Source organism: Vipera ursinii, assembly GCF_947247035.1.
Source record: "Vipera ursinii genome assembly, chromosome: 3".
Classification (NCBI taxonomy): domain Eukaryota; kingdom Metazoa; phylum Chordata; class Lepidosauria; order Squamata; family Viperidae; genus Vipera; species Vipera ursinii.
The window spans coordinates 133,092,229-133,113,751 of NC_139516.1; the positions used below are offsets into that span (position 1 = coordinate 133,092,229).

A 21,523-nucleotide genomic window follows, 5' to 3' on the forward strand; every position below is an offset into this window, starting at 1 on the left:
TCATTTGAGACTTTTATATAATACTTTAAAATAAGCTAGGAAACATACAGATATGACCCAAGCCTCATATAGCATTCCCTGCTAACAGTGAAAACGATGTTAATCAGTTTGGGTATAGTATGGCAGAAGTGCAACCAACACACAGTTTTACAGACTCATGCTATCCTACATAAATTCTATTTAATCTAGAAAGTACACAGAAATTTCAATTCAACATGTTCTTTTTGCATCCCATAACTAGGTATGGGATATATAGTGTTCTAACACAGGATCAGGACATTTTCATAATACTCCCTTTCCCTTCCTCTTCAAATATATTCCTGATCTTTCAGTTGCATTTCCACGTGTTTATCTTGGAGAGTGACTATAGAAGCAAATAATTTGTGAATGTTCATGTGGCTTCGTTGTAACATACAGTTTCTAACTGATAAAAATGGAAACTGATGTGATGAAGTGGAAGCCTGCACAGAGATTATGTGCTGCTTATTTGTAATCATTGCCTTTCCCATATACACCAAGAACCAATCCATCCAATTTCCACTGCTTTCTATTTAGTATACATCTAGTGTTGTGTTCATATAAGGGGAAAAAAGAAAGTCATTTAAAAACTGACAAATAGCTTAGAGGCAGGTATGTGTCCTGAGTTCCCAATGGCTTCCCAGTATCACCATTTCCAAAAAAAAAACCCAGAACAAAAAAAAAAAACAGCTTCAGGAAGAAGTAAATTGTAATAGAGCAGCAGTGGGGAGTAAACAGAATAACCCACTTCTTGCATTTTACTTATTCCCAACCACTTTCATCTGGTGGGTCCAAGAATGTACATTTAAGGGTAAAGAGGGTGGAAGAATGGCTGGAGTTCTCTTAGGAGAAACACAACTGGAAATAGGAAAATGGGTTTGGTATGCTGGCTGTATATATGATTATTTAGCTATTTTAGTGTTTGTATATGATATGATTTTTTTTTTTTTAAAATAGCCTTTTCAAATACAACTGCACAATTTAATTGGACTGCATGGTAACTGGAGGTTCAGCATTGGAAAAGGCAAGTAAACTATTTTTAATAAATTAAAACTAGCAGAAAGGACTAGGCAAGCAGGCATAAGCATTCACATGTGTCACATTCCAAAGCCTTTTTTCTCTCAAAGCAGCATTTGCTTAGGAGAATTTTCACTGGCCTGGGCTTCTCTGGCCAATAATAGCTTTCCTCAAGTACAGCTCAGTTCCATGTAGTTTTCTTGGCAATGATATGAAAATATTTTGATGCAGGCTTCTTCAGGAATGTTCTCTCTCCCCACCTCCCACTTTTTAATCTAGTGCCTCAGTTCTCATAGTAGCCAGGTCTAGCTTGCTCAGCTTTTTTTGAGATTAGCCAAGGTCAGGTAACTTATATGCTCTACTGTGACTTAACTAGAAAAGGTAGCAGAGAAGGCCTGTCTGTGTGGCAAATAACGTCTTAGGAGTCTTTAAAGTGTTTGCCCTTTTTTATTATCTATAGCTATTTTTCTTCTCCCCCCCCTTTCTTTAAAAAAAAGGTATTTTGTTACTAGAGTTATTTCGCATACTTCAAGGGAAACAGAGCACTTGCTTTAAAATGTTGCAGTATCATTTGCTTAGGGTCAGCAATCTTTGTGATACAGGTAAGTGAAAGGTTACTTTCCATGGGAAAAAGCAGCAGGATGATTTACAAAATGCCAGCGTTAAATTGCAGGGAAGGAGCAATCGGCCTTATGAATTTTAATAGCATGCATGGCTTTCTTCTGCTGCTGGTTTCTCCCTTGTGGCTTAACGAGAGTGGCTCAGAATGATGACCCATGCCTGTAAACTTGTAAGAGATGACAACTTTCCCTTATGCTTCTGTCTGCTTTCTCTGCATCCCCTACAGCTTTATTCACCTTGTAGCAATGCATTTCAAACTGTTAATGTCAATTGACCTGGCTTAAAAAGAAAAGCACATTGTCAAATAAGAGAGGCAATTATTAGGGGAAGCAAGACCTTATCAATGAGAGAGCTGCTCTTCCTCATTTCTCTCACACTTTTACTTTAGAAAACTCAGCAGAAAGCTGCTAATGTTTCATATCTGCATGGTGAGGACAATAGAGCGGCAACTGAAAGAACAAACATGGGCTTATAGCAATATACGCATAATGTTGTAATAAACATATTTGGTTTTAACAAGTAAAAAATGAGAGGGTGGTGTATTTTTAATCCAATGTATTGGTCTTATTTGTTACTGTATGCTGTATACTACTGTTGAAGGGGAAAAAGCATCTTCATCAGGGTCCAGTCCAAGCCAGGAATAATCAAAATGGAGACTGCTTTAGAAAGAAGGTTTTAGTTTATTGAAGAGGAGAGCCAGACAGAAAGATGGCTCTGGGAAAAACAACTGACCACATGGAGCAGAATGGTGGGCTTTTATACCTTCTGGGGCTCTTGAAGGTATTTCCTGTTCCTGTTTGAGGCTTTGTATTTCCTGTGCCATGTACTTTGATCTGAGTCTGAGTGTGCCCTTTAGGTATTGGTGGGTTAATCCTATTATGTCCTGTCTTAGCATTTGGGTGGAGTATGTAGATTTTAAGGGTCTTTGTCCTCCTAATTTCTTCAGTTTCTAGCTGGAAGGCTCCAGGATTATTGAATTTGCATTTCTAAAAGCTGGGTTCTGCCTAGGGGCTGGGCTGATTTCTGGGGACTGGTTTCTGCCTTTTTCAGAGATCTTCTCCATTATTCCTTTGGGGAAATATATTTTGCCTTTTTAAGACATGATAAATACACTCTAGGTTCCTTCCTACAAATGACACCATCTACTGAGACCCATAAAACATGTCTTTTCTGCAACAACTTCTGCTCTGGGATCTGGAAAGTCCCCATCATTTTAGTTTTCCAGAAGGTCATGAAAAATGTCCATAAATAGGATAAGGTGAGGTTGCAGCCCAGAGATTATATTTGTTGATGTATTAAAGACTGTTGATTGGGATGTAAGATTCTAATTTTACTCTCTTTTTTTTCTTTGTTATTGTTGTGAGCTAGCTAGAATTCTGGCATATATTTTGTTTAAAATATTTGTGCCAACTTCTTACAAAAAAAAATCTTAAATCTGTTTGCAATAAAATTCAAACAATCAAAACAGTAGGTTAACATATTTTTAAAGTATATTAAAACTTTAAATAAAGAATATAATAAATAGTAAAAATGGCAGTAATGCAGCATTAAAATACTTCTTTAATGTGGTGAAAATATATTAATGATGGTGCCAGAAGTATCTAAATGCTGGATATTTCAATGTTGGACAGGGCTACCACTAAACATTTTCCATGTCCAGGCACTATTAAATATACCCCTATTATGGAGGTAGAAAAACTGTTTCATCTAAGAGTTCTGTATCTGATGAGCAAATGCATCCTTAATGACCCTGGTCAGGAAGGGATTATTGAAGACCATTCTGTAATCATTTCAACTTTATGAATCCATAATTTTCTCCTATGGTTTCACTAAACTTTTGCCCATTATGTTTCATAGGCAATATATACATGAGAAGGAGAAAAGACTTGAAGTGAAGAAAATTAGGATTTCGAGTTATGCACTATTTAAGTAAAAACACCAAAGGGAATATAGGAGATAAAATGCATAAATGAAAACTTATACAAGAAGGTATGAAAAGCTCTGGGGTAAAATTAAATGGTTATCCAGGGGAAAAAAATAACAGTACACAGCAAATCTTATGGACCCATTAAATGAAAACACCACATCTTAGCTGGAAGAGAAAATGATACATTTGCTTCTTTAGACTGGATCTGCCACATTATGGGACTTAATCCTCTTTCTAGAGGCTTTCATAAATATTTTCTGAGAGTACAGTATAATGAAATATTTTCTTTTACATTGCCTGGATCTTCTTCTAGTTTTATATGTTTTGAACTAATCCATAGATGCAATGTTGAATTGTATGGGATTGAATCCTGGTGAGACAAGGATGGGTGGGCAATTCCTAAATATTTCTTTTGTTTCAAATGTGATACCCATTTGTGATCTCACTGCTAGCTGCTGACAAACAATGGGGAAGCCAGCAGGAAAACATAACTAGCAGTCATGTGATATAATGCATAAGAACTATGTGTCATTCACTCAATTACTGAAAACAACTGCTAGAATTGCCTTTATAGGTTGGTATAGTTATTTTGCTTTATGACTGTGTTATTTAGTAATGGAGTCATGGTTCCAATTTTGGTTATTAACTGAGGACTGTGTATATGAATAAAGTTCCAAGAACTTCAGAATAAGGACATAATAAGAGTTTGCTAAAGTGGAATATTGTTCTACTTTATTAGATTCAACTATAATTTTAGTATTGATAAGTTTTGACTCCTGATGACTACCTGGACTGATGTTTGTAGATTTTTTAGTGAAATTTTCAGAAGTGGTTTGCTGTTGCCTTCTTCCTAAACTGGAGAGAGAGAACTGGCTTAAGGTCTGACTTTGGGACTAAGGTGGAACTGGAACTCATAGCCTTCCAGTTTCTAGTCTGATGCCTTAACCTCTACACCAAACTGGTCATAAATGTGTTAGAATAATCCTCCTTTTTAAACAACATTAACCATTATGAAATGCACCATTACTGGAAAACAGTGGAGGTGGACTAAAAAATGAAACAATTTAACAAAATAGCAGGTTAATTTTTAAGTAAGTAAGTAAGCAAGAAAGTAAGCAAGTAAGTAAGTAAGTTGAATTAGTTATTAACTCAAAAACAAACGTGACATTTTAATCCTAAATATGGACATCTTTGAAATTTTTCAGAAATGACAAAATCTAATACTAAGACTATGAGAGCTATTTTGGTGTAGTGGTTAAGGCATCAGGCTAGAAATCAGGAGACCATGAATTCTAATCCCGTCTCAAACACAAAATTAACTGGGTGACCTTGGACAAGTCATTCTCTCAGACCTAGGAAGGAGATAATGGCACACTACTCCTGAAAAACCTTGTTAAGAAAATGCAAGGACTTATCTGGGCAATCTCCAAGAATTGGACATGATTGAATGCAAGAGAAAAAAAGATTAAAATACAGATGAGCTGATGAACTGGTGCAGACATTTTGTAGTACTTCTACCAACTCCCCCCAAAATAAAATAGGCTTAAAAATGAAGGGAACTAATTTCTCTTAGTTTTTACCCTGTCAAAAATTCTGTGCTATTCATCCATGAGATAATGAACTTGATACTTCTTTTCAGAAAAAAAACCCAACAATATCTACTATAAATATTTTACAAATACACTTATTTTTGTAAATGTTTTTCTTCCTTTTTATTTGCTTGTCTGAACACAGGGAATTTTTTTACTCCTTCCTATTTTGATACCCTTCTGAGAAATTTTCCTACTCTTAATTGAATTACTTCCTACATTATTACAAGTTCACAGGATATCCATCCAAGCAATTAGTCCTTTGTGTTTTGCCTTGGGATCAGCATCATATAAGATTTGGACTTTTGAGTGTTATTGTTTCACTGAGGATGAGTTGGAAATCTAAGGATCCATAGAGGAAAGCTTATGAAGTGGCAAACAGGCTTTCCACTGCAGAAATTACAGAAATGTTGCAGTTTAGAAGGGCCAATGCTACTGAATACAGAACCCATTCCACACAACAAGATGTACCTGAATGTAGATGCTCATTTCATTATTATGAATAGGCATTCAAATCCAGTCATTAAATATCAGTTCGGTAGAAGTAAATTCTATGATATTCTTGTAGTTATAATGAAATGTGAAGCAGTACATACTTGGGATATTTCTCTTTTTATCCAGAGAGCAAACTTTTTATTTATTTGCTCACCTATAATAGCAGTAGCCAATGCAAAAAGCATGGAAGTATGGGGAAAATAAGCAGCAATATACATGGATGTCTAAAGAGAGTGTCATTATATCCAAGATATGACGTTTGAAATTCCACATTACATCAAGGTCATTAGTAAGTTTAAGCTATGAAATAAATTGAAAAAGAAAGCATTGTTGCATGGGGTGGCACTGCTCTCAACTCTGTGCTTTTGAGAGCAAAGTGCTAGTAGCACTGGCAGTCACTCTGATCTGCCATTTAATTCAATAACATTTTTTATTTGTTGACCTAGGAAAATATGATTTTGTGCCAAGAGGTCTCAGAAAAATAGGAGAGCAATAGACATTTCTTGAAAGAGTCTGGTCCTTGTTTCACAATGGTTGTTACAAATCTTGACTGCCAATTTTCAGTAGGATTTAGTGTGAATTTCCTGCCAAATCTATAGAGGCTTACACTTATTTATTAATTTTACCTTGATGCTAGATTAATTCATTAATTTAGTATTAAGCTTAGACTAGAATAACTTGCTTGTTGCTGGATTGAAACAGGTGGTGCAGATGAGAGAGGACATTTGTTTGTTTATTTATTTATTTATTTATTTATTTATTTATTGGTGGGGGGAATCAAAGTTCTGCAACTATTATTCTAATCACAATAATAGATGTTTAGGTAATGTACATATTTAAGGTGGTATGTTTCCCAACATAAATAATAATAGCGTCTAATCATATTGAAAAAGTGTCTATCAGGTAAATCTCAATTACTGCTTCATTTATTATGGGAGCCCTTTGGAAATGTTCAACTTTGTGAATCTCTTTTCCCAAAGTCTATTTCTGATATGCAAACACAGTGTATATCGTAACTTGCAAGGAATGGTACTGGAATATCTAAATATAGTTCAAAAGAAGAAGGCAGCAAATAAATAAATAAGTTCACTTAAATGCTACTGAATAATGCTAATTTATACTGAGCCTGTTCTAAGATACACAACAGATATCAGTCTCTGGTTTCTTTTCAAGCAAAATGCTATGAATCCACTGTGGCATGAATAAATATGTAGTTAATGCCAGCTACTGTCCATTAAAAATGTCTTTTTGCTGAACAATTGTGTAGAGAAATGTGCATATTTGGGACAGCTGCATAAAACAATGTGTACATTAGGAAAATTTGCATATAAATGTATGTATACAAAATCCTTGTGTTAATGAACCATAAATACAAAAATGCTGATGTTTTCTCTCATTTTTGTTTGAATAGATCCCTTATTAATTGGAACTGGATTCATTCAGACTGTAGCAACTTTAGTCAGATCATAGGTTTATCTAATAACTATTGACTACTCTAAATAATAATTGTTGGAAAGTTTCAAGTTAAGATGTCATTCCCATCCAAGATACTTCAGATGTTTTTCAATAGAACTTCCAGGTTTGGGACCTGGAATATTGTGCATGAAAAGCCAATTTTCTACCATTAAACTTTAGTTTAACCTGCCACTTCTCCATGATTCCATGTAACTAACACACACACACACACACACACACACACACAAACACACACACAAACACACACACACACACACACACACACACAGAGAGAGAGAGAGAGAGAGAGAGAGAGAGAGAGAGAGAGAGAGATCTATTTTCTGTGTCTCTGTCTCTATCATCTCTATCTCTAGCTAAACATGGTAGTTTTCATATTTATTGCAATGGCCAATATTCTTTTACCAATGGAATATGTAAGCATAGCAAAAATATGAATCACAGATCCAAATTAATAGAAGCTTTTATAAAATAGAAAAGAACCATAAATAAGGTGTTAAGATAATTAAGCACCTAAGATTAAAACAAAATAAACTGCAAGGCTTCAACTTTGGAAGTAGGCCATTTCCCTTGCAGCAAATCATGTGCTATTGACTGAATGTTTTTCCTCTAATTTTTTGTAGTAATCAGCACAAACCTGCCAGGTACTTTATTCTCTCCCTACATATTTTTGCTGTTTAAAAATAACTTATTTTATGAGCTTCTGAGCTCATATAAAAACCAATGATGTCCTTCCAGTGGTGCTTTATAATAGTTTTAGTCTCCCCAGTCTTGTAATCAATTCTCATGTTTTTTCTTCACTATCGAGCCTAAAAAGGGAGGAAGAATTTCAGTTTTAAATAACTTGATATTTATGATAATAAATATGCATCAAAATATACTATGGATAAAACTAAAAAGGTCATCAAATTACTTGCAAATCCAGCTTAATGAAACCCTTTCCCTCATAAAATAGATAATAGGATGGGTAATCCACCCCCCATCAATGTGCACCCTCCCTGGCTGTCCATTCTTCATAAAATGAAGTGTGGGAGGGAATGTTCATGAAGTCTTTTGGGTGAGATCTCAGAAGCCCAAAGGACTGTACATTTCTGGAGTAATGATCATACAATGAAAAACCTTCATCTATCAACTTATAATTATGGTAGTTAACATTCTTAAACATGCCCAACACAATTTCCATCAATAATTCTTTTCTCTTGAAAACAATTTCAAAAGGTGTTTCTTTTTTATCAAATGGAGTAAGAAATTATTGCTGGATTTCACTCCGAGCGTTCCTGGGCTGGAAATACCTAAGAAATAGCTTTCTTAAAAAAGAAAGTCTTTTCAAGTTTACAATGTTAGCGAAATAAGTAACCTAAAGTAACCTAAACTCTTATGCCAAAGGACATGTGATTACTCCCCAGACCAGGGGTAGGCAACCTTGGCTCTTTTATGACTCATGGACTTCAATTCCAAGAATTCTGGGAGTTAAAGTCCATGAGTCATAAAAAAGCCAAGGTTGCCTACCCCTGCCCCAGACACTTCCCCAAATACCTCTCCAGATGTCAGCTTGAAGGAGGATGAACCAGTTCTGGGCATATCTGGAGAGGAGTTGGTCAAGCAGTTGTCTGAGAGGGATTTGGCTGAAGCACAGCCACAGCAAGAAAGCCCTAAGACTTCAGGTGGAGAAAGCACACAGCTGAGCCAGTCAAGAAGAAAAACTGCCTTCTGCATCTGATGCAAGAACATGCAGGGCAGAAAAAAAGCAAGAGCAGCAAAAGTCAGCCACACCCATCTTAATGGGTTGCATTAGAAGCTGGCTATTTAACACAGCAGGCTGATGGAGGCAATGCTGGGAACAATGTATTCATTACCTAGCTTTGTTTCCTGGTTATTGTGATTCCTGCCTTGCTTTGGATTGATGCTGTGCCTTGACTTGGATCATGCCTTGTGAACTCTGGACTTTTCTTGCCTTGTGAACCCTCCTGTATTGTGGATTTAAGTTTGCCTGGTGGGTTTATCTTGACTGGGAAACTTTGAAGTGCCTTGTGGACTCACTGGCCATTAGTCTGTGGACTAGCATTGATTTACTTTTGTCTGGACTTAATTGGGACAGTTCTGGGTTTTTAGTGAAGGGAATTGCTGGGGAATATTAATAAACCCACAAAACCAGTATTACATGTGTGTGTGATTGAGTGGGACAGCACAGGATATGCAAGTACAAAAGCACCATGGTGGCCAATGTGAAATCAGGCTATTACCATACTTAACAGGTTTTACCACTAACCTTTAAAATTCAAGGCTCCCTCTAACTACTTAGAACTTGCATTTACATTTATCAGAACTTACCTAATATTCTCCTGTTCAGAGTTTGCCTAACATCATTTATAAGTTCTATAACAAGAAGGAAGCTGAAGATCACAACATAAAAATTGCAGTGAACATTCTATTTTAATTCTTCACAGGGAATCTAAGCAGGCAAGACTCTGGTTCATATTCTGTTACTTTTTTGGATGCACAGGAGAGGAGGTTTGCCTGAGTTGTGAAATTAGGGCAATCAAATAGTTTTGGTCACTGCAGCTTATTAATGTGAGAAATTATTCTCATAATTATTTAAACACAATAAATACTCTGTTAAAAAAATTAGAAGTTTTGCATCTTTTTAAGTGTAACAGTATAAAGACAGCAAAACCATTGAACCATATCTTTCAAAGATCCTGGAGCACAAGAGAACTACCAGAGGACTAGAAAAGAGCTGATGTAGTTCCCATCTTCAAAAAAAAAAAAAAGGGGGGGGGAATGGATCCAGGAAAATACAGACCCATCATCCTTACATCAATACCTGGGAAGATTCTGGAAAAGATAATGAAGCAATGAATCTATGAACACCCAGAGGCAAACAAAGTCATAACCAAAACCAACATGGGTTTGTCAAAAACAGATCATGCCAGACAAATTGTATTGCATTCTTTGACAAAGTGACAAAATCAGTGGACCAGAGAAATGCAGTGGATATAATTTCCTTGGACTTCAGTAAGGCATTTAATAAAGTAGACCACAACCTACTACTTGATAAGATAGAAAATTGTGGTTAGATAGCATCACTGGCCAAACAACCACACTCAGTATGTAGTCCTCAATGGAACTGCATCTACATGGAGGGCAGTATGCAGTGGGGTGCCCCAAGGCTCTATCTTAGGTCCAGTACTCTTCAATATCCTTATCAATGATTTAGATGAGGGGCTAGATGGGGAACTTATCAGATTTGCAAATGACACTAAACTGGCAGGAATAGCAGATACTCCAGAAGATAGGCTTAAGATACAGAAGGATCTTGACAGACTTGAATATTGGGTCCTATCTAACAAAATGAAATTGAATGGTGAAAAAAAGTGAGGTTCTGCATTTAGGCAAGAAAAACCAAATGCACAGATATAGTATAGGTTGTACCTCCCTCAATAGTAGTAATTGAGAGAGGGATGTTGGAATCCTAGTGGGCCTCACATAAATATGAGCCAGCGGTATGCTGTATTTGCCAAAAAAAAAGCCAGTGCAATCCTAGGCTGCATTAACAGAAGGATAGAATCAAGATCACGTGAAGTGTTAATACCACTTTATAATGCCTTGATAAGACCACACTTAGAATACTGCATCCAGTTTTGATCACAAAAATGTAAAAAAAAATGTTGAGACTCTTTCTAGAGTGCAGAGAATACCAACAAAAACTATTAGATGACTGGAGGTAAAGCAAATGAACAGTTGCTGGAATTGGGTATGTCTAGTTTAATGAAAAGAAGGACTAGGGGTGAGATGATACTGTAGCCATGTTCCAATATTTAAGGGGTTGCCACAAAGAAGAGGGGATCAAGCTATTCTCCAAAGCACCTGAAGGCAAAAGAAGAAGCAATGGATGGAAACTAATCAAGGAGAGAAGCAACCTAGAACTAAAGAGAAATTTCCTGACAGAACAATTAATCAGTGGAGGAACAACATGCCTCCAGAAGTTGTGAATGTGCCAACACTGGAAATTTCTAAGAGATTTGCTTCCTGCCTGAGCAGGGGGTTGGACTAGAAGACTTCCAAGGTCCCTTCCAACTCTGTTATTCTGTTAAGTAGCATCAAACATTTAATTCTAAACAAAAGTACAGCAGAACAGAATTCACTGGGACCCACTCCTAGTCAAGCAATAATAGGACCACTGTTTCAATCTTTGAGGTTTTATTTTGGATCTACACCCCAAAATGATGAGGCAGCTGCAATTACTTACAGTAGAAGCCAGTATGGCTTTTCCAAGGATGTTCTAAAACCTTCTGCACTTGTTTGTGGATCAAAGAAACCTCCAATTGAATGGTTCATAAAACCCCTACCAAGGAGGATCTTCGAGAATGCAAAGAATATTCAGAAATTATGTAGAGTCTAACTTGTGTGTGTACCTACATTCATACTGCTCACATGGGCATGAAAAACAGCTTGGGAGTTTATTGCACGAATTACTACCACCAATTAAAAGTAACTCTGGCTGGCTATCTATCTAGATATTTTTGTTTAATGAGCCTGAATTCCGAAGAGAAATCAACTTTGAGGACAATATTCATTATTTTATAGTGAAAAGTTGCAGTTCTAAAGGATTTGGGTTGTTTATATTCAGTATTATATTAGGCCAGTTCTGCCTGGCAATTATGAGAGTTGTAATTCCAATATATTTGAAGGGCATTGGGTTGGGAAAGGACAATGCATAATTTCTTTGCCTGAAGAATTTTTAAAAATCCATACTACCACTTAATATTCAACTATTTCACTGTCAGCTTCATGCAACTGACATAGATTTATGCCATTTAAACTTCATGTTGCAGTTAATACAATAACCTTTACATTTTTATTATAGTTGACTACTCTTTTGGAACAGAACATATTCTAGATTTTTAAAAGTCATCGAAAAAAGCTCACTCTGTATTTTTTAAAATCTGTTACTGTCCTCCAAAGAATAATTTCCTCCTCCATGCCATCATTTTTCAGTCAGCACTGTTGCATCACTCAATTTTGTCTCTTGAAGTCAAAGAAAAAAAATCTATAATTGTCAAGAAGCCTCCATTTTTGTGGTCTCTAGAATGCTCTAAGATCAGGTTGCTAAAATTCAGTGGTGAAAACCTATTTAACTATGGAGCAAAGTTACAAATTTTAATTGAAATAAATGTGAAAATAGGTGTGTTTAGTTTCTGCTAGGTTGATTAAATCTATTTTCTATTTATGTCAAACACAACAGATCACAATAGGATGAAAATTTCAGAGCCTCAGGTTTTGATGGCAATTGCTCTTGGTGGTCAAAATATTGTTTTAAAATGTATAAGTCTCTTTGTTGGTAATGGAAGGGGGAAACTTTTGATCATCTAGGACTAGTTTACATATCCTCAGTTTTGCTCATTTGGATAGAGCAAACATTTTTTAAAAAGTATTTTCAAGAACTCTCTACTCAAACCTTTCACTGAAGGTTTTCCAGTCATTTATTCTCTTGAATAAAAGCACAAATTGTTTTCTGATTATGAATATGTGGAAATTACACAGCGAGATTCATGCAGTCCCATTCTCTCCCAAAACTTCGCAATGACAAAAGAGAAGCTGAGAAATTTGTAGAGTTTTGTAAGAAAAACTTTCTAATCTTGCACATGTACTGAAGTGGAAAGGACTGTTTATGTAAGTATAATTGAAGCTATGGTCAGTGAAAATGTCAATTCAGTATGTAGCACATTTGAAAGACAAATCTGATGTTAAAAATTATTAGGCAATAACAAAAGAAACATGAGCAACATAATATGTGTCAGCACTATTTTTTAACTTCTGTTCTTTCAAAGTGCCCTTCAAAAGTGATCAAACCATAATAGTACCTTGTTACTGATGCACTGGTGAATTAGCTACTCTTTCATCTCTATTAATTTGCTCTTTTTATTTTGCTTGGAGGGAAGCACAATTGTGACAATTATTCTTTTTTTAAAAAAAACATTTATGCACACTGTTGAAGGCTCTACAACTTTCTTCCTCAAAAAGGCATCTCCTGTTCATTATAGCTGAACAGCACAGAAGAGGAAACTCAGAGATCCCACATGGAAGGAGTTATATCACAGAGGTGTGTGAGATTACAGTTTGTCTCCATGAGTCAATTTGCATCAAAGAAGCACCACAATGTACACACTCAGGCACAGAAGCAATTTTGTCTTGCCACTACTGGAACTGGTTAAAGAGTCCTCAGAGTCAAGGCAAAGGGATGCAGTGACTTTGCTTTTAGAGATACAAGGTCAGATCCAAACCCCATCCAAAAAGCAAAAGATGATCTCTTTCAACAGATACAAGTTGTATAGTGTAGCAGGTGGAGTCCAACTAATACACTAGATGAAGTGAGCAAAAACTCCTCTAGCCATGACCTCCATCTTCTGCAATAACAATCTCTCTCTCTCTCTCTAGTCTATAGTCTCTCTCTCTCTCTCTCTCTCTCTTTGTGTGTGTGTGTGTGTGTGTGTGTGTGTGTGTGTATTCCTTTCTATTGTGCTGTTGTCAAGGTAGCTCAGATAACAACCATTGAATACTTCTTAACCAAATCCATAACAGCTTGCAACCTGTTAAATGATTTCTAACAACATTCTGCTGCAAATGACAATGCTTTAGCTTTTTAATTTATAACTAAACCTGCATGTCAATGTTCAGGCATATATTTATTAAATACAATTGATACTAATTAATACCTCTCCATAAACTTATTTTAACTTAGCTTTCTTATTCATATCTACTACATCTTACTTACATGAATACACATGTACAAATCTTTCATTTTGTTCATCTATTCACATTTTTTCATTTACTTTTCAAATATTCCGAAGTGCAATCTTCCTTATGCTGTGAAAATCACTAGATACACCCATATTGACCACCAACAGCATCCATGATTTTTTTATAAGATAACCAAAGTTTAAGCTAGGTTACCATCCTTACTTATACCACGTCACTTGGACATTCCTTGCTAATTAAGGACATGTTTTTTTTAAAAAAATAACTGTTCATTATGCCACAAGCAAAACCAAAGCTTAGCTTTAGCCAAAGCACTCTCATCCTATTCTATGCAAGTTACCACCACTAATCTACTTTGGAAGCTAGCATTGCTCATATCTCACCACTTAAAATGTACACACAGTATACTAATATAGTAAGAAAATATCTTCCTAAATTCACATCAAAATACTTCTTTCATTAAAAGGTTGATCCTCTCCCAATTTGTTTTAATGCTGCTCTAGTGGTTGTTTTCCAGACTGTGAGGTATATTATGCTAGTTTATCAAGATTCAGAGATTGTAGTTTACTGACATCTGTTATAACACTCATATTATATACTCTGCTAACCAGTAAAAAGGTAAAGGTAAAGGTTCCCCCGCACATGCATGCTAGTCGTTTCCAACTCTTAGAGGCCAGTGCTCATCTCCCGTTTCAAAGCCGAAGAGCCAGTGCTTGTCCGAGGACGTCTCCGTGGTCATGTGGCCAGCATGACTAGACGCAAAAGGTGCATGGAACACTGTTAGATTCAAATATGTGAACAATCAGTTCTCTGTGTGGATGCCACTTCTGGAAGTCCATTCTGGGCCTAGGCAACAAAAAAATAGCTACCGGTTCTGCTGAAGTGGTGCAAACTGGCTGAATCCCACCACTGCTGCTAACCATGACAAGGGGAGGGGACAAAAAAACAAAATAATGATTGCTATTTTTTTCAGTGTGGGGCAAAATCCCATAGATCCATTTTTGTCCAAACTGGATAAAATGGTATAGGTTTAATTCAAAATTCCATATTTTGTTTGTTTGTTTGTTTATATCCTACCTTTATTATTTTTTACGAATCACTCAAGGCAGCAAACATAGCCAACATACCTTCCTCCTTTTGAGGAGTACATAGGATAGGATGATAGATAGAATAATATAAGATTATATACACAAACACACACACACACACACACACACACACACACATATTATTTACACATATATTTTCACACACACATATATACACACACACATATTAATCTCAGACCACTTAGAATACATAGTGGTAAAGAGTTTTGAGAGTTAACAAAGTTGATAGTATATATAGTATAAACAAAATCTAGTTGTTCTGCTTCAGATGCTGCAAAGCCTCCCAGGTGGTAACAAAGAAAGTTAGTCACAGAGAGGATGTGTAGCATCCCAGACAATACTATGGAACCTGGTCAAGCAGTGTTTATATGTAATGTCCTGGATAGAAGAAAGTAAACTTGGAATAAACTTTTCTGCCGTCCTCACCACTCTCTGCAGAACCTTCCTATCTAAAACAGTAATACTTCCAAATCACACAGTAGACATGATGCTTTAAATCATCCCTCCATAGGAAGTGGTAAGCAGTGGTGGGATTCAGCCAGTTTGCACCAGTTTAGCAGAACCAGTATCTATTTTTTTGTTGACAAGGGCCAGAACAGACCTCTGGAAGTGGCATCCACACAGAGAACGCGTTGTTCACATATTTGAATTCCACCACTGGTGGCAAGGACAATGGAAAGAAGATGTTCTTGTCCTTTGATGTGGAAAGTGCAGGCAATGCTGTACCCACTTCATCAGTGTCTCATAATTGAACAACAAAACTAAACTGCTCATCAGCTGTACAACCAAAAACTTTACATTACCAACCACCTCCACAGTTGAATTGTTAATACACAGAAGTGTATACTTATGCCTGCCTCTTCTGATATGATATAGGACATTGTTATAAGAGCAGAACCACACTTTCCTGAGTTGAAAGGGTTAACCTCAAGAACTTGTTTAGACTTCCATTCATGAATTTGGCTAATCTCCATCATGTTCTCTAACCTGACATTTTTTTCCAAAAACATCCTGAAAGGGCATGCTGGTGGTGGTGGAAGACAGCATAAATTTATTTGAGAACCTGGGCTGTTAACATCTGACATGGCTGCTATTAATCTCTTCAGAGCTATTTTAAATGGCTTCCAAAATTAAATAGTTATCTAAAATGTTTAACAAAACTGACAGCTAATTTTATAGACCCATTAAGGATCTATTTATAAATTACACTGAATACTATTAGTGCTCTAGATCTATATTAAGGAATGGAACCATCATTTTTTAGATTAACATAAAAGTCTGGGTTTTTTCCATGGATGAATTGGAGGAATTGGAGTATTAAAACATACACATTATAGACAAGGTAATGAATACAACATAGACATCAGGCAGTGAATGTGAAGTCATCTATTCATAGAATTTAGTAGTAAAATATCCAAGGCTTTTAATTTTGGGGTGTGTGTGAAAGCCCTAATAAGCAGGCATATACATAGAATGAAGGCTACTGCTAAATTTGTAAAGCCGCCCTGAGTCTTCGGAGAAGGGCGGGATATAAATGGAATTAAAATAAATAAAATAAATAAAAATTTACAAATATACAATACTTTGGGATATCTTAAGGGAGAAGCTAAAATGAAAACAATTCAATTTTTTATTAAATAAAAAATATATACAGGGCTTGAACTGACAAATTGATAACCGGGAAATAAATAAGGAGGGAGAACTATAAATGGCATGGTACTAATTTTACTGGGTTGGCAAAAATATCTTGAAGTTAAGAAAATAGGACGTCTTCTCACAAGTCAGCATATTGAAACTATGGATTAGCTGAACCAATGCTTCTTAGGTGTGTAAGAATTGAAAAACAGACAAAAGGTCAGCTTTCTTTTCCCACTGCAATACTGGACCCCATTCTGTTTATATTTTACCACAAAGCCTCACTTAGATTGGGCAAAATTATTCTGAGAACACCATCTGCCACTTCCCAAAGGGTATCTGGGTGGAAGTAATTTGCAACAGAGAAACAACAGCCACAGTTGCAAAATTTGAGGGCCAGTCTAGTTACAACTTTCCCACTTTTCTTCCAGCATAGCTGCCAAAATAGCTTCCCAAGTCAAGGGAGGTAAACAACCAGTGAATAAAGTATTAAGCACTCCCTTCCAATCTGTCTCTCATAGCTCACAGGAGAGAAATCTGTAGCTTCCCAGACCCATCTCTGCAAAACTACCTTATTTAACAACCAGCCATTTAAAAACAGTTTAGTTTTGATTCTAGTTACCTTCTGTTATATAACAGTGGGCATCATCTCTAACCAGTGTGCAAAACATACTGGCATATATCAACAGCCTTGGTGCCAACATAATGACAAAAATATCAAGCTTTACATTTGTGTACCTACTGACAAAGCTGTGAATAAATAACCAAGAAGATAGATAATAATCAAAACAGAGAATGTTGTATTAGAATTTTGAAACTGGATAGAAGTAATTTGCTGGTATAAATCCTTCATAAAGTCAGACATAAGCATCAATTCAGTAACTGTTCAGAAAAAAAAACCTATCATGCTCACAGTTGTGCCTTTTGCTTTCTTGTTAATGAGGTATTTGTTATGCATTCATTAGTTTGTATTCTATCATCCAGATCCATCCATATTTTATTTTTATCTTCGAAATAGAAGTAGCACACTAGGGACTTATTTGCTTAAAAGTCTACACTGAGTACTCAAGGATGCATCAATTTACTCATCTTAAACTGAAATTATACCCAAGATGTATGCCTAGCAAAACAAAAACACCAAACCTTTATTCATTATTGTAGCTTCTCCTCCCTGTAATAAAATTTCTAAGTAACAATTAGATCATGTTAATCTGAGATCAAATATAACAGATCCCCATCATTTTGTTCCTGCTTATTTTAACTCATTAGAAGCTACAATCTTGATCAAAAGATAAAAAACAGCAACATAAATATTTTAAGGCATTACAGTAAAATGAACAATGTTATCTGAATGAATACTAATCTCAGAAATAAAAATATGCCCTCAGCCTCAAATTTAAAAAAGCACACAGGCAAAGCATAGATATGTAATAATCAATAACTTTAAGTGCGAGATATTCTCCAAAATTCATGCTGACATTAAATGTTTTATATATAAATGAATTCTATGAGGTGTTATCACCCTAAATCCTGCCAGAAATGCTTCTTACGATCAAACTATTTATGATGGCAAATAAAGAGCTACCGCTGAATGTAAAAGACAATCTATTCACATTTCCCTTTCTTTTCTTTCAGTATGTCTTTAATTTTCCCTGTAATACAACATTCCACCATGCTTATATTTGTAACAGGCAAGTCAGAATGGAACCCAGTAATGGAGAAAAGGGATAAGAACATGTATAAATGAAATAGGCTTTTCCTTTGAAAGTCTAACTTCATGTCAAAAAAAACACAAGCAAACAAAAAAGTAGGCAGCCATAACAAAAATCTGCTATTTGGAATGGGAAATCCATGTCTTTTTCTTTTGCACTCTCCCAAGTTAGTTGCTACCAAGTCAAGATAATGGTCCCTGAGGAATGGAAAGTCTATATTCCTTCAGATCAGTTGATTTCACCTTAGTTTCTTTTTTTCTAGTCCTGAACTCTTCAGGACACAGCACCAAAATACACTGGTGAATTTAAAACAACATTAAAGGATTTTCTGCCCTTGTTTGGGAAAAATTGCAAAATACATGATAGTTTTAATCCCGTTGTTTTTATTATCCTTTTTTTTCTTTCAAAAATTTGACCCCAAAGGATTAAAAACAGCTGAAAATTCCATCCCTCCAATTATGTTACCTGGTTACCACACTCGGTTACTGGTTAAAAAAAAAATCTCCCTCAGGCCATAAAAAGTGGCATCTGTTTTTGTTATTGTTACACTGCAAGCCCCATCATTTCAGACCATTGGCATTCAAATATGGGCTGACAGAATCATATAAAACATGGAGATAATGAATTCTCCTTCTTTAGAAAAGGCTTTATTGTTCTTTTAGGAAAACAGCAATATTCTTGATGCCTGTAGGTATATTTTAAGATGTTTTATAATATACAATTAGGCCTTACTGTAATCAAGTATTTTTCAAAATCTTATGACAACTTGGCATTTCCTGGTGACAGATCTAATAGGAATGAAACAAAGCAAAGCCTCAAATTGTGAGGAATAGCTTTGAACAAAATGGCACACTGTGACATTGTCACCTTTCTCTCTATTAGAATACAATTCCTAGTCTGTGTATAACTTTTTTCCTTTGGGGTATAAAAGTCTATATGGACAGGGAGCAAGAAACACATATGTTTTCTGTATAAAGAGAGCACAATCACATCTAATTGTTGAATTTGAAAACAATGATGCAAGTTGATGAATGTCAAATATTCATCCATTTTTCATGATTTCTTGAATAAATTATATATGTCTAAAATGTCTCCAAAGGGCATGATATATCTACATGTATATCCACATGTATAAATACACACATTGCTGAAAGGAGAAACAGGGAAGTGTCTTTCAATGTCATCAAATTATTCAATTGCATAAATTATTTGATATGCTATATTGCATTGCCATATCACACAGCTGATAACATTACTGTAACATTGGTATGCACAGATATATACATAGAAGTGTTCAAGAACAACTTTGAACATTAAACATTTTATTAACAACTTTGATCTACGAGGTACCAAATATTTGATGTTTATTTAATTACTTTCACTGGAATAAAGCACAATTTTAGACAAGTCTATTCCAAAGAAAGCTTTATTAAGTTAACTGGGATCTACTCCAAGATAAATAAATACATGGTGTATCAAATGATATAAGTCTGAATTATTAGAATTTGTTTCTCTATGCTGAGCATTCAGGATTGCCCATTTTTGAAAAGCATCCTTCAAATATTTTTAACTATTACCATATAATTACATGTTGAATGCTTCCTTGAGCTACTAAAAATCATGATAATGATTATATATAATGGATATGTCTCCCAAAAGTATGATTTCATAAAACTATGTAAAAATAATCACAAATTATAGTAACACCGTGATAAGAGTGAAAAAGAGATGTCTGGGTTCTCTTTTTAATAAAAAACAAATTTGTGACTAAAAGTTAAAGAAAAAAATTTCCTTTGAGTGAACTTTGATTTTAGAAAATTAAGCATTTACCTTTCCCACATACTGGGGTTCGGAGCCCATGTATTCTTCCAGGACAAAAAACTGATTCCAGACCCAACCTCTCTTGACCCGTAAGGTGGGTATTCTCCTTTCAGATTTGGTGACAACATTTCCCCTTGGCTCAGCTTTTGAAATCTGTTGTGGTTGCGAATGAAGTAACATTAAGATACCTCCATTGAACACGACCCAGAGAAGCAGGGATAAGTAGTTCCTTGTAAGCATTGGCAATGGTTTCTCTACCACAAGGATTTAAAAACTCCAATGTTGAATGATGAGCTGAAGAATCCAGGTTTGAGGCTGTCTGTGGACCTTCACCGCTCAGCTTTGGGATTTTTTTTCTTTTTTTATTGCCAAAATGCTAACACAGACATTAATTCTTCTGTTGACAAGGTTTCTGCTGCATAAATTTCCATCTAAAGGGACCTATAAAAGAAATTTATATGGCAGCATGAATTTATACACAATTATACTGAAGCAGTCATCCAAACTCTCACACCTACTTAGCTTCTAGAGACAATGAATAAGATAGGAATAATAATAATAAAAAAATAAGAACTCAGAGTATTATTGGTATTTTATGCTGTAGCACTGATTCACAACCAAATATAGTAAACTAATATTAGCAGTACCTCATTCTGCTTCTGCTATGTATTATTTTAGTGTCTGCCCTTTATGGGCCATTTATAAAATAATGCCGTTACACACCAGTGAATGTAGTTATTATTTACTCAGGATTCACAAGGAAAAAGAAAGAAAAACCAACCAACCAACAACAACAACAACAAAAAATAGGAGAACAAGGCTAGTCCCATTTCATTGGCACATTTATGTTAGGTTGGAAGAAAAAATTGTAACCTCCCCCTCCCTTCTTAACTATATTACGTGGATGAGCTTGATTCACTGTCTACTTATTCAGGACTGAAAAGCCAATTCTGTTTTCAAATAATTGTTTTTAAGGGTTTGTAGAACTTGGTCTGTCACCCAGAGGACACATTTACAATATTCCCAAAGTGAAAGTCCCCCTCCTACACCAAATACAAGGACTACAAGATTATTAGTTACAAGAGAGGCATCAAACAACTCCATAAGGAGACAGAGATGAAGTCATGGTATGATAAGCATAGGTGTTGTATTTTATAACAGTATGCACTAAGGCATTTCTTATTTGTAATGTACTGTGTGCCTAGCTGTACTGCACACTGCTGTGTACTGCCCATAATGGGCTTAACTGTTACTAAGCAAACAGAAAAATCTCTATTTTCCCAGTTTCTTGCATTTTGCAAAGAATGCACTGTATGTCTACTGGTCTTTTTAAAAGAGAAGATATGT

The 21,523-nt window shown here is 35.5% G+C and overlaps 1 protein-coding gene across 2 annotated transcripts in view; it reads right to left on the reverse strand.

Annotated features, from left to right (window-relative positions):
• Positions 1 to 21,265, reverse strand: part of CDH12 (cadherin 12) — a gene marked incomplete at its 3' end in the record, with an annotated part of 168,137 nt that extends 146,872 nt beyond the window's left edge. For both annotated transcript variants that reach the window (XM_083358386.1, XM_083358385.1), the window contains exon 1: positions 20,186 to 21,265. In XM_083358386.1, the coding sequence (XP_083214512.1) occupies positions 20,186 to 20,416 (231 nt within the window). In that variant the 5' untranslated portion in view covers positions 20,417 to 21,265. The remainder of the gene's footprint in view (positions 1 to 20,185) is intronic.
• Between the last annotated feature and the right edge of the window lie 258 nt (positions 21,266 to 21,523).